The 19,583-nt window shown below is 44.7% G+C and overlaps 1 protein-coding gene across 2 annotated transcripts in view; it reads right to left on the reverse strand.

The window, feature by feature from the left end:
- Positions 1-19,583, reverse strand: part of gabrb2a (gamma-aminobutyric acid type A receptor subunit beta2a) — a gene marked incomplete at both ends in the record, with an annotated part of 104,410 nt that overhangs the window by 52,101 nt on the left and 32,726 nt on the right. For both annotated transcript variants that reach the window (XM_084331217.1, XM_084331218.1), the window contains one exon: positions 1,960-2,180. In XM_084331217.1, coding sequence (XP_084187343.1) covers positions 1,960-2,180 — 221 coding nt within the window. The remainder of the gene's footprint in view (positions 1-1,959; positions 2,181-19,583) is intronic.

Raw genomic sequence — 19,583 nt, forward strand, 5'->3', positions numbered from 1 at the left:
AGCTCCTCTCCCACACTAACTTGGTTGTTATGTACAGAGAATTTGTGTTATCGTATGTAATTGAATCCTTTTTTAATTACATTTATACAAAATATACATATATAATGTATATTATACATATATACATACAACAAACATATAACAATGAATTATCTGGTGCAGTGCAGATATTTAAATGTTTTAGAAGAGTCTTCATACAAGAGGGGTGTGTGTGTGTGTGTGTGTGTGTGTGTGTGTGTGTGTGTGTGTGTGTGTGTGTGTGTGTGTGTGTGTGTGTGTGTGTGTGTGTGTGTGTGTGTGTGTGTGTGTGTGTGTGTGAGAGAGAGAGAGAGAGAGAGAGAGGGGGAGAAAGAGAGAGAGAGAGCTAATGAATGCATGCTGCAATGTTAACGTCTTGAATTAGCAACAATAATCTCATCCATTAAATATGATTATTAATCTGAGATCATTTGCACAAGCATCACACACACACACACACACACACACACACACACACACACACACACACACACACACACACACACACACACACACACACACACACACACACACACACACACACACACACACACACACACACACACACACACACACACACACACACACACACACACACACACACACACACACACACACACACACACACACGTACTGTATGTAGAGATACTGTAGGCTACACACACTGGAGGAACAGGGAGCCAAGGCCAGCAGCACCACCGCCAGCATGATGGACCGACTACCTCAGCCTGTGCAATCAAATACACAGCTGCAATGCAAAATACAGCTTCTGTGTTCGTATTGAACCGCGCTACATTATTGATTATGATTGATCAATTATGAATGACAATATTCTCAGAGGCCTCAGAGACCAGCAACACAAAGAGATGTTTTCTAGATGGGTAGACCCGGCCTGCTGCAAAATCAAATGCATTTCCCACTGCTTGTGCCGCACTCCTCCATTATTGATCGCAACCGATCAATTATTGATATTGATAATCATCGGGGGGCTATATAGGAAAGGCTAAAACCCGTGAAACTCCAGCACACAGTAACTTAACCCTAGTGAGCCCTGATCCAAAATGGATGAGAATGCGATCAATACCTGCATGTTCTGACTGACTAGCAATGAAAGGCCATTAGACTAGTTCAAATTCAACGCATCAGGTTTAAAGGCCCAGTCAGTCATCCAAATACAAACAAATAGATAGACCCACAGCCAAGGAATGAACAGAGACGCTCTAGCTGATTGACTGTGCTCTTGATACAAGAACCATTATCTGAAATGATTAAAAAAAAAAAAAAAAAAAAAAAATCTAACCCTGACTAACCTTACTGTCATGCACTTGTCCTAATAAACTAACCTACACTGTAACACGCAACACTTGATGAACATTGTTACTCAGCTGATAGAGTTGTACCCTTCTTGCTGTCTTGTCGTACAGAACTTGTAAGTCGCTTTGGATAAAAGCGTCAGCTAAATGACTAAATGTAAATGTAAATGTAAACTAATGAGTTTTACATTGTATTTGGTGGCTGTGATACATTTGCTTACGTTGGTAAATGTTTGTAAAGATTGGAGTTGAACCAAGCTAAATTCTGATTTGTGATAAGATAAGATATTCCTTTATTGATCCCCTTGGGGGAATTAGGGCATCATAGCAGCAGACTATCATGGCATTCCCAAAAGACTATCACGGTACTCTCAAAAAAACGATCATGGTATTCCCAAAAGACTATCATGGTATTCCCAAAAGCCTATCATGGCATTTCCATAATTATTTTGGTCACTACGATGATGGCAGAGACCAAAGAATGATGGAGGGAGAGAGAGAAGTCTCACCATGGCAGCACCGTGGTAAATTATTCATACGATGGCCGGTACCATGGTAAAACTGAACCGACCACCAAACGACTGCGATGCTCTTCCGTCGGGGGAAGCTACGGGTGTGACGGTCTCACCTGAGTCCGTAGAGCACCGTTCCGTCGGGATGCAGGCGGATCATCCTGTTCTTCACCGTGACGCCGTGGACAAAAGACTTCTTGTCGTTGAGAAAGTAGGTGTCTGGCACCCACAGCTGGTCGGCCACCCGGTTGTCCAGAGTCAGGTTGAGGGCGATCTCGGAGTACGACAGGCGCTTGTCCCGCCAAGCTTGCTGGAAATACATAGTTAATGTGTAGTCCTGGGGAGGGAGAGAGAGGGAGAGAGAGAGAGAGAGAGAGAGAGAGAGAGAGAGAGAGAGAAAGAGGATGTTCAGCAGAGGCCTTTCACAGAATTATTATTATTATTATTATTATTACTACCTATCCTACCTGTACCCCCCCCCCCCCCCCCCCCCCATGCTGCTATAACACTTGCCTTGAGATTTGTTTAATATTAAGGACAATGCAAATTAGGGCGGCTAGGTGGTGTAGTGGGCAAGGCACTCGCCACCAGTGTGGAGACGCTAGGATTCGCGTGTTCGAATCCAGCTCTCCACATTGTTTTCAGTTTAGCTGGTCGTCCGCAGTAATACACATTGGCCGTATTACGGGGAGGGAAAACTGAAGGGTGGGGATCGAACGTTGTGAACAAGCGACTCCTACAAGTCGGTTGGTGCGCCTGCGCAGTAGAATCAGGAAGTGTCGGGGGCAGCGTGAGCCTCCCACGCGTTACTCCTCGACACTGAGAGATCGAGCTGCGCAGGTGAAAAGATGCGACTGCTGTTACCTCAAGTACCGGAGGGGACTTGTGCTATGTATGACTTAGTCCACATTGCAGCCGGCTTGTGGGAGGCAAGAAACAGCGTTCGTGACAGGGGAGGGTTGAATTGGATGATACGAAATTGGGATGGGAGAAAATATAGAAAAAATGGGAGAAAAAGTGGATAAAAAAAAAAAAAAGGACAATGCAAATTAATGAACATCATTTACATGAGTGTATGCATAACATCACAGCATGATAGGGACGTAAATATGCCGGGAATAGCACAGGGCTAATTTCCAACCGTAGTCCTAACATAAAACAAACGCAAAACGGACCTTACAACGTTCATTCATAAAAACTGACATCACTGACATGACCACACTAACATGACATTCTGTCAGTACAACATCACTAACATCCCTAATGAGTGCATATTTGGCCATTTCCTGAGTTGGCCCCTAAAGGTGGACAGGGTGGTACAATCCCTTAAGGGGACCGGAAGGCTGTTCCATGTTCCACTTCCCTTTATCGATAGAACATTTTTGCTAAAGGCGGTCTTTCTAAAATGGACCTCACAATCCCCTCTGGTGTTTGACCTAGTGGCTAATCCAGTGTTCCTTTTCTCGTGGATAAACTCATTGAGAGGGGGAGGGGCTAATCTGTGCAGGCATTTATATACAAAACAGGAACTTTTATAACGTCTAAGGTTTTAAAATTAAAAAATTTGATGCTCATCCAGGATTTTACAGTGGTGGTATGAGTACTGTTTCCTGTCATATACCTTCAATGCTCTGTTGTAAAGCTGTTCTATAGGTTTCATGGCTGACTTGAGAAGAATGTTCAGAATGCCCATTTGTCCACCATGTTGGAAGATGAACGGTTGCTACGTGCTAAACAATAGTTGCTATGCATTGATGTATGAAAAACACTTCAACAACATGTTGATCATTTGGATCCTGTAAACAAGTCACAGTAGAACAGTAATATCATGTGTTTCCCCCCCAATGTTATACCTTCTCTACCGCTGCACAGGAAGTAGAATTGTCTTTCAAAAGAGGTTACCAATGGTAACGCAGCATCTCAGACTTGAGAAACTCAGACTCATAATGTGAGGCTCCTCTAAGGGCTCCTTTTATGGATTATATTAAAACCAAATATTTTACCCCCCCCCCCCCTTCCCCTTCCTAGAGGTGATTCAGAGAGAACAAAGTATTGGTCACTGAAGGTATTGTTTTTGTATATTTTGTAGAGCCTTGGGCCATTGATTGTTGTACTGTAGCTGTCTGATTTTCTTTCTTTCTTTCCTTTTTTCTGTGATTGTTTATGTTTTGGTCTTGTGTTTTAAGTGCTGCTTGATGGACGTTTTTTGTGTTTGTTTGAAAGGAAAAAAACAGGCAGCCATACGGTAAGAAGAAAGACCACTACAGAGACATGCCGAGTAAGGCCTCTGTTTAGGGATTCTAGACACGGGCACGACTTCAAGAACACCCTCGCTCTGAGAATCAATAATGCACATAATGTTGTCTGATCCTAATAAACCCAAATAGCCAGAGAAGAGGGATTTTCTTCTTAACAAAATCCATTCACAGTGTCTGCCTATATATAGATGATAATATATACTGTATATAGGCATTACATTCAAAAGCGCCTTCTTGTTATGTGACATTAAAGGGGTATTCTAATGAAATGGGAATTAGATTCTACAAAATTAGACATTTCCCTAAAATGTGCCAAGATTTTGAGCTGCAACCAGCAGCTCTGTCGCTCGGTTGGTTGGTCGTCTAAAATATTTCTCTGCCACAGGATTTACCCTGGAGGCTGGAATTTGGCATGGAGGTCAAGTGTGTGTGTATGTGTGTGTGTGTGTGTGTGTATGTGAATGTGTGGATGTGTATGTGTGTGTGTGTTCATGCCAATTGGCTAAAAGTGGGCATGACAATGGCTATGGCCTATTGCAAAAAGGTTGCAGCTATTGCGAATTCACTGTAGTTTTTCTTGTGTTGAACTTTTGAGTTATGTGCGCTCAAAGTGAGGAGAATGCAATCCTATGGTACAGTATCATCGAAAGATTGGCTGCAGAGGTAATAATAATAATAATAATAATATGTATCGGCGGCTGGGTGGCGCAGCGGACATTGCGCTCGTCACCAACGCAAGAGACACCGGGTTCAACGCCGTCATACTATCTCAATTGGCAGAGGTAGCGGGTGGAAGTCGATGGGTGGTCATCTGGACGTTGTGGACAGCGACTCCTACAGGTCGGTTGGGGGACGCCTGCACAGCAGAGACAGGAAATGGCGGGGGTAGTGTGAGCCTCCCACACGTTACACCTCGCCAATGAGAGTCCGCGCTGGCAGGTGAAAAGATGTAACAGGCTGCCTCCTCGTGTACCGGAGGGGACATGTGATGGGCTTCTATCCTCCCTACAACCGGCCAGTGGGGGGCATATGCGAGCAACTTTCAAGACAGGGGAGGGGAGAATTGGAAACACGAAATTGGGATGGGAGAAAAATAGAAAAAATAAGGGAAAAAAAGTGGATACAAAAATAATAATAATAATAATATGTTTGATTTGTAGGGCGCTTTATAGTTGTGGAGCAAATCTCAAAGCGCTACATTGTAAAAGAACATAAAAGCTAGCAAGAGAGTTAAAAAAAAAGATAATGTAAAATAAGACTAAAACTAGTAAGGAGTAAAAAGAGCACTAGAACTAGTAAAAGAGTAGAAAAAAAAACATAAAATAAGAAGGGCTAAAACTGGTAAAGGAACATACAATGTGTGGAGCTAAAACTAGATAAAAGTCAGGAGTGACTCACTGAAGCAGCGGTAGGGATGGGTTAATTGGCACAAGTGCAGCTTGTCTGTGTAATTAACCCTCTCTCTCCTACTTCACAGTGAGACTGGAGACTGGAGACTGACAAACACGCTGACCAGGACAAAGTGAGAGCACATGGCTCGCTGGCACTGAACAGCCAGCTGGAGATGTATGTTAGCATTTTGTAGTCTTGAGCTGAGTTAAACCGCTGGTTGCGGTTAGTTCATTTGTCGGCACGGCACGACAAATGAGAAAACGCAGCGTGGCCGCGACGCCCCAGTTGGCATCTCTCTTATAGCTGACAGGCGGGGGGAGGTGTGTGTGTGTGTGTGTGTGTGTGTGTGTGTGTGTGTGTGTGCGTGCGTGCGTGTGTGTGTGTGTGTCAGGGAGAATAAAGTTACTATAAACAAGTAGCATTCAACCGGTTTCCGAGTGTAGGGAGTTGGTCCGAACCCGATGGGCTAGCACCCTCACTGCTACAATGGTGGTCCGTATGAGGACTGTGAACGTGGAGAACCAACCGACCGGTACAACCGGTGATGATGGCACTCGCCAGGACGTCGGAGACTCTCGCTATGCAGGCGGCAGAAGCCCAGCAGGAAAAACTACGCTCCAGACTCAGGGCCGAAGCGAGCTCACCTCAGCATGTGCAGCCGTGCCTTCATATCACCATGATGCAGAAGATGATGGCAAAATTCCCAAGCTTTTTATCCGTAATGGCAGCGGTGTGCACCTGGCTGTTGGAGGAGTGCGTGGTAAGGTTGCCGCCTTTGCGCACCAGGGAGGTGCAGCTGGCGGTGCAGGATCTCAGGGGGACACTTAAAGAGAGCCATCCTGGATCAGGCGGGGGGGGGGCACACCCCAGAAGACCATCTGCGCCGATTCAGGCGAGCCAAGCCGGGGGCCCACTGACTGTCCCTTCTCCTACAGCTAGCGAGTGGGTGGTGCTGGAGCGCTTCATCGAGGGGCTCCCCGGGTTGGGACTGCGGAATGGGTGGGCTGCTACCAGGTTAATGCCAACTGGTTAACCAACCAGCCAATCCCAAGAGCACCGCTTTGCGCCCATTGTCATTAATGGAGGTCTCATCTGAGCGCATCGCTATGGACCTCATCAGGCCATTTCCCCCAGAGTGGATATTGCTTTGCGTTTGTCGTCCTGGCGGATCACACAACGCGATATTCCAAAGCAGTGCAGCGTCTCTGCGAAGAGTGTTGCACATGGTGCTGTTTCAGATCATCTCCTGAGTTGGAATCCCCAAAAGAGATTCTCCAGTAACTGACCAGGGGCACAGCGTTCATGTCACAAACACTTTGGGAAACTGTACAGATCATTGGACGTCAAATCTACAGTATTTGGACCAGTGTCGGCTAAACAAAACTTTTAAGTACATGATCCGTAGGTTTATTCATGAAAACGGCCACAATTGGGACAGGCGTTTAGACCCTCTGCTGTCTGCAGTGCAGGAGGTGTTTAGACCCTCTGCTGTCTGCAGTGCAGGAGGTGTTTAGACCCTCTGCTGTCTGCAGTGCAGGAGGTGTTTAGACCCTCTGCTGTCTGCAGTGCAGGAGGTGTTTAGACCCTCTGCTGTCTGCAGTGCAAGAGGTGTTTAGACCCTCTGCTGTCTGCAGTGCAGGAGGTGTTTAGACCCTCTGCTGTCTGCAGTGCAGGAGGTGTTTAGACCCTCTGCTGTCTGCAGGGCAGGAGGTGTTTAGACCCTCTGCTGTCTGCAGTGCAGGAGGTGTTTAGACCCTCTGCTGTCTGCAGTGCAGGAGGTGTTTAGACCCTCTGCTGTCTGCAGGGCAGGAGGTGTTTAGACCCTCTGCTGTCTGCAGGGCAGGAGGTGTTTAGACCCTCTGCTGTCTGCAGGGCAGGAGGTGTTTAGACCCTCTGCTGTCTGTGGTGCAGGAGGTGCCCCAGGCCTCCACAGGATCTGCTCCCTTTCAACTGTTGTTTGGCCAAAAGCCATGTGGGGTTTTGGACCTGGTTAAGGAAAACAGTGAGGAAGGTCCAAGTAAGAATGAAAATCAATACGTCCTGGACCTGGAGAGCAAACTCTCACACACTGGCAGTTATCACGGGGGAATTTGGCCTAGGGGTGTCAACAGCGACCTGTACAACAGAGGGCGCTAGACTAAGACAATTTGCACCAAGTGCTTGTATTGCTTCCCTCTTCCAGATCAAAATGACTCACCAAGTGGCAAGGACCCTTTGTGGTCATACGGCGAGTGGGCGATGGTAAATGGTAAATGGTAAATGGTATGGACTGCATTTATATAGTGGCTTTTATCCAAAGCGCTTTACAATTTGTTCCTGACATTCACCCATTCATTCACACAACGACGGCGGAGGCGACCATGCAAGGTGCCAACCTGCACATCGGGAGCAATTAAGGGTTAAGTGTCGACACGCTGCCGGGAGGAGCAGGAATCGAACCGGGAACCTTCCAATTACCGGACGACTGCTGGACGATGTTGAATATGAGGTTGTGCGTTCTGACAGGGGAGGGGACTACACAGATTTACCACCTCGACCTCCTCAAAATATGAAGATATTTCTTCATATTTTGGGGGCCCGAGGTCTCTCGAGGTGCCAAATTCCAACAATCCCACCTCGCTCCTTTGTGATGATAACCAACTTTCATCATCCGGAAAAAACAGACGTAGCCAAGTCGCAACAGCGTTTTGCTAATGTGTTCTCCCCCCCTGCCAGGATACACAGATCTCGTACAACACACCGTGTCGAAACTCACTCAGGTGTGACGGGGCATTCACAACCGTGTAGATTACCTGAGCACAAAAGAAAAGTGGTTCAGAATTAAACAATTAAAGGCCATGGCGATGGGGGTAATAGAGGAGTCTAACAGTGCCTGGTTGTTTTTGTCGTCAAGAACGGCGAGTCTGTATGGTTCTACGTGGACTACCTACCGCATGGTGAATTAAATGTCACAATTCGATGCCTACCCGATGCCCACGGGTCGACGAACTCCTGGATCTGCTCGGCAAAGCTCACTTTTTCACTACACTGGAATTGACCAAGAGCTACTGGCAGATTTCCCCTCCAAGGGAAAAGCGTCTTTCTGTACAATTTGTCATAGTTCCCTTCGGGTTGTTTGGTGCCCCAGCAACGTTCCAATGCCTCATGGACCAAGTGCCCACCCCCCCCCCCCCCCCCCCCCCCACACACACACACACTGCATTATGCTGCTGCCTACTTGGATAACTTTGAAACAAGCCCTCTGTGGAGAGCCTCTCCTGTTCAAGCCTAACGTTTCTCTCCATTTTGTTCTGGACAACGACGTGTCAAACAGAGGGCTAGAGGCCATTTTGCCTCAGGAGGTGGAGGGGTGTCGACCGTCCGATGCTGTAATCAGCCGGAAGCTCTCTCCCAGCGGGAGACCAGGTACAGCACCGTGGAGAAGGAGTGTCTGGTCATCCGGGACCCTCTGCTGCTACCTCCTGGGGGCGCTCCTGATTGTTATTTTGTATATTGTTGTTATTTTGTATATTATATTGTAACATTGTTCATGGTATAGTATCTTACGTTTCTGTACAGTACTTTATGTTTCTTGTATAGTATTTTATGTTTCTTGTATAGTATTTTATGTTTCTGTATAGTATTTTATGTTTCTCTTTTATTACCTGTGTGATTTTATATTCCACTACTGCACCTTAAGTTTGAGTCCCAAATCTCGTTGTACAAAATCTCATTGTATGCTAATAATAATGATAATAAAGTACAATCTAATCTAATCTAATCAATCTAATCCTTCACCCTCTGTTCGGACTATGCCCACCTCCAGCGGCTCCACCGCATGAAAGATACTAACGCTAGGATCACTCAGTGGTTTCTGCCGTTACAGCCTTTTAAGTCCACAGTATAGGCCGGGGGCACAGATGGTAGCGGCGAGGCGTCGCGGGGGTTGGTTGTCGGCCCGGACGGCTCCCCAGCCGATATGTGGGAGGATGGGTGTGGTTTAGCGTGGTTTAGGTGTCAGCTGCGTGGGGGAGAGCCAGGAGTGACTCACTGTAGGGGTGAGTTAATTGGCACAGGTGCAGCTCGACTGTGTAATCAACCCTCTCTCGTATTTCACACAGTGCGACTGGCACTGGAGTCTGACACACGCAGGCCGGGACATGAGCGAGAGCACTTGGCTCAATGGCACTGAACAGCCAGCCTGACATTTATGTTAGCATTTTGTAGTCTTATGTTGAGCTAAACTGCTGGTTGCTATTAGTTCACCAGGGACGCTGCAAGTGTTGATGTGTGCAGGATATGCTGGGTTCGAGCCCAGCTCTCGGCGTTGCTTCCGGCTTGGCTGGTCGTTCATACTAACACAATTCTCCACTTGCACAACCTAAAAGTAGGCACTTCCGGGTTCCGGCTGACTTCCGGTTGCCAATGGTACTTCCTGTCCCATCCAAATACATTGGTTTTAGCTACTTTTCTCCCCTTATTTAAACAACTTTGTCGTCACAGAGAGGCAATGAAACGTTTGTATTATTATAGTATAGAATGTATTTAATAAGCAAACGTTTGTCAGCAGGGTTTTTGGGCTGTATTTCATGTAAAAACGTTCACTGTTAGTTTACTTGCTCACGCTAATTAAGGCTAATACTGGCTAACAGAAGCTAGCGCAAGAAACGACGCCGCAAAGTATTGTTTATAGTGCATTTCTTGCCACCTTATAGCATTTGTACATTTGTATGACAGTCTATAATGCTCCCGTGAGGTTTTTCCGGACGTTTTGGTAATGATTTTCACTATAAAATCATATTTCTAAATGACAGGAAGTTGATGAAAACTGTCCGGAATAGCTTTGAGCTAACGATCTTTGCCGATGCATTCCATTCTAAACGTAACGTTAGTTGTTCAAAACATTACCCGTCTATATAATTTGTTCCTCAACATTATTTAGCTTCTAACTGTAGCAGGCTGCAGCTTGCTGGCTAACGTTAGCTTTTAACTGTAGCAGGCTGCAGCTTGCTGGCTAACGTTAGCTTCTAACTGTAGCAGGCTGCAGCTTGCTGGCTAACGTTAGCTTCTAACTGTAGCAGGCTGCAGCTTGCTGGCTAACGTTAGCTTCTAACTGTAGCAGGCTGCAGCTTGCTGGCTAACGTTAGCTTCTAACTGTAGCAGGCTGCAGCTTGCTGGCTAACGTTAGCTTCTAACTGTAGCAGGCTGCGTTACCCCCCCCGCCGCTGAGAGATCGCGCTGTGCAGGTGAAAAGATGCGACGGCTGCCTCCTCGTGTACCGGAGGGGATACGTGATGCAAGGCTTCGTCCACATTGCAGCCGACCAGTGGGAGGCATGGTCTAACAACGTTCGAGACAGGGGAGGGTAGAATTGGATAATACGAAATTGGGATGGGAGAAACATAGAAAAATGGGGAGAAAAAGTAGATAAATATTTTTTTTTTAATCTAAAGAAAAAGGGAAACAGAACAGAAGATGTCTACTTCTATTAGAGTTACAACCTAAAAGTACATTCCTGTGGAATACCCCTCCAATGATGTTAACGATAACAATGACAATCATAATGTCTGAACGAGCCGAACTGTAACCATATTGGAACTAGCACCGTGTCCTCGGGCGATGGCATTTCCAATATCACCCCACAGCTCCACAGATGTGTCACAATATGCTATATAGCCCATGCATAAGTTAGAAGGTCAGCCAGAAGGGCTCAGTGGTATCTTTAGAAAGCAACTAAAAGGCCATTTAATTTCATCATAAATCATCAAATTACGGTATTAAGTTAGTCCTGTGTAACAGTGTTACCATATGGCTAGTTATTTTGTTATTTTTCTTCATTATATATATATTTGTTCCATATGTTATTCTCCTCTCCTTTGCCTTCTTGTACTTTTTTTCTTGTTATTGGCTCTTGTTGCTGTGTTTTGAACACAGTGTCTATCTTCAATTTTTTTCATTATAGTGTTTGCCTTATGTCTCTGATCTTGTTTTGAGTTTCTTTTCTCGACCATGTTTACATGTGTTTCGTTCATATTTTAATTATGGACATTGATGGGACGGGAGTGGAACTTTGTAGAAGCCCTTTGGGGGCTTCGTTCCCTCCTAGCACTGTTTTTAAATAATGTGCTAAATAAATAAACTAGGGCTGTCAAAGTTAATGCTTTAACTTTGGAGATTAATTTAAATTATTTAAAGCATTAAATATTTTTTATCTAGATTAATCTATGGAGTGAAAAATGTTCAACGTTCTGAACTTTCAGTAGTATCTTTGCTAATTCTTTTTTTGCATTGACTCATGCACCTTTTTGAAAATCATCTGACATGAAGATGGAACACATTGCGGCGGCCGGGTAGCACAGCGGACTAAGCGTCTGTCTACCACCGCAGAGACACTGGTATCGAATCCGGCTGTCAGCGGTGCCTCCGGCTTGGCCGGCCGTCATACTGACACAATTGGCGGTGTCAGCAGGAGGGAAGCCGGTGGGTGGTAATCTGGTCGTTGTAAACAGCGACTCCTACAGGTCGGTCAGGGCGCCTGCACAGCGAGGGAGGGAAATGGTGAAGGTAGTGTGACCTCCCACACATTACACTTCACCAATGAGAGTCCTCGCTGTCAGGTGAAAAGAGGCTGCTGGCTGTCTCCTATGTATCGGAGGAAGCATGTGATAGACTTCAGGGCTCCCTAGACCGACCAGTGGGGGGCACATGCGCGCAACAACCAGGAAGGGGAGGGGGGAATTGGCATAACGACTAAATTGGGATGGGAGGAAAAATACAGAAAAACAGGAGGAGAAAAAGTGGATAAAAAAAAAGAAGATGGAACACATTTTTGTTGTTAATATGATTTATATTACTGGTAGTTCATACAAGTGAATCTAAATATACTTTCTTTCTGTTGATTCTACATTAGTTCCATGATTTTACTCAAGTAAATATCTGTTACAAGCTTCGATCTTAAGTAGAAAAATGCGATTTTTAATCTAGATTAATCTAGATTAATTATAGAAAATTGTGAGATTAATTAGTTAATTTTTTTTTATCTATTGACAGCACACTAAACTAAACTAAAGAAGGCCACAGCCTGTACCTGGGGCCGTGGTGGCTGCGGTTGGAGGGTTAATTTCAAGCGATATCGTCTGTTTAACGCTGGGACTCTGTGACCAGAGGGGATCTTCCTCAGCTGGCTACTTATTGTCTCGTGCTAAAAATATCCGCTTCCACTCGCATGAAGCCACTTTCTGCTTTACAGGGACAATGTTCTCTCCTCTACTACACAAACCAGATAGACTCTGTTCCAGCTGGGGCTCCCTCCCTCCCCCTCTCTCTCTCTCTCTCTCTCTCTCTCTCTCTCTCTCTCTCTCTCTCTCTCTCTCTCTCTCTCTCTCTCTCTCTCTCTCTCTCTCTCTCTCTCTCTCTCTCTCTCTCTCTCTCTCTCTCTCTCTCTCTCTCTCTCTCTCTCTCTCTCTCTCTCTCTCTCTCTCTCTGCCTCTCACCCACTCTCTCTCTCTCTCCCTCTCTCTTGTCACTCTCCCTTTCTCCCCTTCTCTCACCCCCCTCTCTCTTGTCACTCTCCCTTTCTCTCTCTATCTGTCTCGGCCTAGCTGCTCTCTCTTTCACCCTTTCTCTGCCTCTCCCTCCCTCTTTCTCTCTCTTACTCTCGCAGCCAGGGACGTGCACAGGACTTTAGAGGGGCAGGTGCTCAAAGGCTGAAAAGGGCACTGGGCCTGTGCTATTTTTGGGGGCCCTTTTTGGGCGGGGAGGGGCCTTTTTATGCTTTTTGGGGGGTTTTGGTGATCAAATATTGAATATTGAACTATAATAATGAGTGCAGGAGCTCACTTATCCTTGAAAGACACTTTTATCACTGACTTAAACGGCCCATACATCTCCATAAATGTTCAGGGCGGAGGGAATAAGTGCTTACCCTACAGACCCCAAGTCTGTTAGGACAGCAGACTCGGTTGGCACTGCTCAAAACATACCTTTTTAAAATAGCTTTTAAATGAATTATTATCTTTATTTCATTGTCTTGTTTTTCTTTATTTCTATCAATTTTACTTAAATATTTTATTATACTTTGTATTATACATTTTACTCAACCTCAACCAATCGCGCACTGCCCACTAACCAAGGGAAAAGAGTATTGCTTCTCAGCACAGAGATCTGTCTGATGAAAAAAACAGCTTCAATTATAGTCACGCGCCGCATTTTTTGGCAGTAACAGTAACGGCGTTATTAAGATTGGAAGAGTTAATCCGTTAGATTACTCGTTACTGAAAAAACTAACGCCGTTAGTTACGCCGTTATTTATAACGCCGTTATTCCCATCACTGGATGTCACAGTATGATGTCATAATCAAACATTGTAGCACATTTGTGATGTCACAGTATGATGTCATAATAGAACATTCTAGAACATTTGTGATGTCACAGTATGATGTCATAATCAAACATTCTAGAACATTTGTGATGTCACAGTATGATGTCATAATAGACATTCTAGAACATTTGTGATGTCACAGTATGATGTCATAATAGTACATTGTAGAATATTTGTGATGTCACAGTATGATATCATAATAGACATTCTAGAACATTTGTGATGTCACAGTATGATGTCATAATAGTACATTCTAGAACATTTGTGATGTCACAATATGATGTCATAATAGAACATTCTAGAACATTTGTGTACAGTATATATTCAACAATTCTCTCAGAAGACAGTATATTAACAATTATCTAGTGGAAGGAGGGTTCCCCCTCTTGGGGGGGCCCTCCAAGAGAGGAGATGATGTTTGTATTGTGATTGTATGACAAGAGGAGCAGAGAAGAAGGAGACAGAGACGATAGAAATGTGTTTTGAAGATGAGAAGAAGAAGAGGAGTGTAAACTTTCTCAAGTGTGGGCGAAGCAAGAATTGTGGAGGGCAGTAATACGCCACGATGCGTCTACACTGCCGGAAAGTCAAATAAGAAGAAGAAGAAGACAAGTGGCGATGAGATGGAGGGTTCCCCCTCTTGGGGGGGCCCTCCAAGAGAGGAGATGATGTTTGTATTGTGATTGTATGACAAGAGGAGCAGAGAAGAAGGAGACAGAGACGATAGAAATGTGTTTTGAAGATGAGAAGAAGAAGAAGAAGAGTGTAAACTTTCTCAAGTGTGGGCGAAGCAAGAATTGTGGAGGGCAGTAATACGCCACGATGCGTCTACACTGCCGGAAATTCAAATAAGAAGAAGAAGAAGAAGACTTCAAGATCTCAGAAGACTTGTTTCCGGCTACTTGTCTGTAAGCTTGAATATATTCTGTAGATACCATTTTAAAATCACCACATGGAAAAGGAAACAATGTCCTGTACAATCCTTAATGAGCTGCGTCTGGAGGGAAGGTTCTGTGATGTGGTTATTAAAGTCAACAGCACTGAGTTGAATGCCCACAAGGCCCTCCTGTGTGACTGCAGTGACTATTTCAGGTAAGTTTAGCTTGGTTCAGGTTAGCTTGGTTCAGGTTAGCTTGGTTCAGCTTAGCTTGGTTCAGGTTAGCTTGGTTCAGGTTAGTTTGGTTCAGCTTAGCTTGGTTCAGGTTAGCTTTGTTCAGGTTAGCTTGGTTAGTAAACAGATACCATACTGTACTTTTACTGTAAACAGATACTATACTGTACTTATACTGTAAACAGATACTATACTGTACATCTACTGTAAAAAGATACTATACTGTACGTCTACTGTAAAACGATACTATACTGTAATTTTACTGTAACCAGATACTATACTGTACTTCTACTGTAAACAGATACTATACTGTACGTATACTGTAAAAAGATACTATACTGTACTTCTACTGTAAACAGATACTATACTGTACTTCTACTGTAAACATATACTATACTAAGATACTATACTGTACTTCTACTGTAAACAGATACCATACTGTACTTCTACTGTAAAAAGATACTATACTGTACTTCTACTGTAAAAAGATACTATACTGTACTTCTACTGTAAACAGATACTATACTGTACTTCTACTGTAAACAGATACTATACTGTACTTCTACTGTAAACCGGTACTATACTTCTACTGTGCTAAGACCCTATACTTCTACAGTGAAAATATATGACTACACAGGACAGAATGTTGCTTACTGTTTACTCATCAGATATCTCCATACTCTGCGTCCCACAGAGCCCTCTTCACTCGCTGGAGCGACTCAGAGAAAGCAGTCTACACTATCCCTGGGGTGTCCCCGGGTATGATGCAGCTCATCATAGAGTACTCCTACACACGCTTTGTGCTGGTGACAGCAGAGAACGTGGAAGAGCTTCTGGTGGCTGCAGACCAGCTTCGCGTCACTGGCATAGTAGGAGCGTGCTCTGACTTCCTAGAGGGCCAGCTGTCTCTGGAAAACTGTGTCGGCATCTGGAGGTTGGTGGACATCTACTGCTGCCCTGACCTGAGGCGCAAGGCCCATCTCTTCATCGTGTGCCACTTTGAGGAGATGTTGCACGTCTCACAGGAGTTTGTGGAGCTGTCCCTGCAGCAACTGGTGGACATCATCGAGAGGGATGATCTAAACGTGAAGAGCGAGGAGACGGTGTTCGAGGCCGTCCTCCGTTGGATCGACCACTCCCGTGAGGAGCGTAAAACACACATCCCTTTGCTGCTGCCCAAGGTAACTAATTGTATTACGGATACACAAACATGGTTGCTAGTGCCTGAGCCACATTTATTTTTAATTTTATTTTTATTATTTTACTTTTTCTTGTTTGTCTGTCTCTTGTCAAGGTCATTATGATTCATGTTACTGTTATTATTGTTGTCGTCGCTGTTGCCATTATTATTATTATTATTATTATTATTATTATTATTATTATTATTATTATTATTATTATTATTATTATTATTATTATTATTATTATTATTATTATTATTGTACTGTTATGTTCTGTTTTATGTATGAAAATAAAATAAAATAAAAACATTTATATAAAAAAATTAAAAAACCAATTGTATTACTGTGCATTACATTGAAACACTAGGTTCCCTAGTACGGTGGTTCTCAAACATTTGGGTCCAAACTGTTCCCTAGCAACAGAAACCGTCTACAACTGATGTCTAAGTTGTACCCGCTGTCTGCTTGTCTCTTCCCAGGTTCGCATGGGCTTGATGAGGCCTGACTACTTGCTGAACAACGTCCAGAACAACCCTGTGGTGAGGGACAGCCACGACTGCAGGCCCCTCATCCTCAGCGTCCTGAACCCCCCTGGCTCCGGCAGGCTCCCAAACCCCCTGATGCGTCCACGCCGGCCCCAGGAGGTCCTATTGGCCATCGGAGGCTGGGGTGACCGCATCCTGACCATGGAGGCTTACGATATCCGAGCCGGTGGATGGATGGACGTGAGCGTTGAGAGGGAGAGTCCCCGGCGGCGCCACGGCACCGCTTATCTCCACGGTCTGGTCTACTGCGTCGGTGGCTGGGACAGCAGTAAGCCTCTCAGCAGTGTGAGCAGGTTCAACCCCGTCACTCGCAGCTGGCTGCAGGCGGCTCCCATGCACTCACCCCGCTGGAACCTCAGCGTGGTCGTGTTGGGCGGCTGTATCTACGCCATGGGAGGGCACTACGCCATGGGAGGGCACGACGTGGAGCTGAACACCGCCGAGCGCTACGAGCCTGAAACCGACCAGTGGACAGTGATCTCACCCATGCTGGAGCACAGATCCATCGCCGGGGCAGCAGCCCTCCAGGGCAAGGTGGGTGGAACTGAGGGACACAGGGTGCTAGATGAACACAAGGAACGTTAGATCAGAAATCAGAAATGTCTTTATTGCCAAGTAAGCTTGCACATACAAAAGATGTGTCTGGGTCCTTTGGTGCATCAACATTAACAGACAATTAAAGTAGAATGAAATCAAATGGAATATATAAACTAAATTAGAATATTCTTTCTTATTACAGGTTTACATCTGTGGTGGCTGGAACAGGACGGGGTGTCTGCTCACAGCTGAGTGTTACAGCCCAGACACCGACCAGTGGACTCTGATCGCCCCCATGAGCACCAGGCATTACGGAGTGGGAGTCGCTGCATACGGAGGAAGAGTCTATGCGGTAGGTGCACACGGAGACAAATGCTTTATACTAGATATTTGTAGATATGTATCATTTGACTTTTAATGCCTCTGTGATGCCCTAATTTCCCTAAATGGATTAATACAGTGTCTGCCTGCCTTAACCACACACTAAAACATTCCTCTCATGTGTCCTGTCCTCAGTTGGGAGGGGGGTATACAAACGACCTGCGTAGCGCGGAGGCCTACAGCCCCTTGACTGACTCCTGGAGCGCCCTGCCCAACATGCTCACCCCCCGCCACAGCTTTGGCATCGCGGTGCTGGATGACCTGCTCTTCGTGGTCGGAGGCTACAATGGCTACAGAACCATCGACAAGGTGGAGCGCTACGACCAGAGCAGCGACAAGTGGACTGTAACCGAGGACATGAAGATCCCGCACGGTGACCTAAGCTGCTGCATAATGCATGGCCTGCCATTTTACATGAGCCAGTACGCTGCTCCCCGTGGAGGAGGAGGAGGAGGAGGAGGAGGAGGAGGAGGAAGAGGAGGAAGATGAGGAAGAGTATGAGGAGGAGGAGGATTAGGAGGAGGAGGAGGAGGAGGAGGAGGAGGAGGAGGAGGAGGAAGAGGAGCAAGAGGAAGAGGAGCAAGAGGAAGAGGAGCAAGAGGAAGAGGAGGAGGAGGAGGAGGAGGATTAGGAGGAGGAGGAAGAGGAGGAGGAGGAGGAAGAGGAGGAGGAAGAGGAAGAGGAGGCAGCAGGGGATCCATCTAAGAACCTTAAACATTTATTAAACCAAAAGAAATCCTAGGAAATTAATAAATTACTATCAGCCAAAGGTGGTGCATTTCTTTCTTCTAGTAATTCAGACAATATCGGTTTTTAGTTTGTGTAATGTAATGTAATATCTGTTTTTAGTTTGTGTAATGTAATGTAATATCTGTTTTTAGTTTGTGTAATGTAATGTAATATCTGTTTTTAGTTTGTGTAATGTAATGTAATATCTGTTTTTAGTTTGTGTAATGTTATGTAATATCTGTTTTTAGTTTGTGTAATGCACATAATATGGGAACTTTTATCCATATGCTAGCCCGGCATAGTTCTGACAGCTGTCAGTTTATATATATATAAATAACTGTCTTTTACTAGTACCTTACTACTATGTACTATGTTACTATCCGTATACTACTACCTACCATGCTAATATGTCTATTATACTATGCACTCAGGGTGTAACACTCAAGTTCAACACTATTTGACGAACAATGCCACTGACCATAAGCTGCCAGAGATGCACATCTCCTGCTGACCAGAAAACCACACACTTTTCTGATAGTGGGGTGCCTGGACAATCAGTCATTTCAAATGTATATGCGAAAGTTTCGTTTTCACTTCTAATTTGAAGATAAGGATCTATAGAACAATTTTGGCTTGAGTGTCAAGGAACCAGTTGAATTTAATAAAAATGTATCCAAAATGGCCACAATCGAAATCATGAATTCTTTAAAAACGTCTTAATGTTCACACAATTGCTGTGTAATATAATTTTGTATTGCTATTTTAAGTTAATACTGTGTGAGGAATCAACTGGAGTTTAAATATTGATGTTTTGAATATTCTGGTATGGCAAAAATCAAAGATGGCTGCAATTTCTGTATTTATTTCGATTTACGCTTCATACCTTTTATTCTATTGAACCTAGAATGGTGATGTTGGTGCCTGTACCTATGTTTTCATGAATGAGTAATTGAATAAAAATTAAATAAACATGATTGGAGCATATCTTATATGATATTTCACACAATGAGACAATAAATATGTCGAGAACTAGAGTTAGATATGAGAACTGTAAACAACAGTTGATTGTGAAGAACAAACGATGATTGTGAAGAACGTCCTCATCACAAGAAAGGATCTGCATCTCGGCACCAATGTCAACGCCATGCCAAAGACCTGATGGAGGTGTTGCTGAGCAATGGGAATCCCTTTGAGGAGGGCAGTAAAGACGGTTACATTAGACAATAAGGTGTGTGAGTCTGCGGCTG

Source organism: Notolepis coatsorum, assembly GCF_963971535.1.
Source record: "Notolepis coatsorum genome assembly, chromosome: 16".
In the NCBI taxonomy this organism is placed as follows: Eukaryota; Metazoa; Chordata; class Actinopteri; order Aulopiformes; family Paralepididae; genus Notolepis; species Notolepis coatsorum.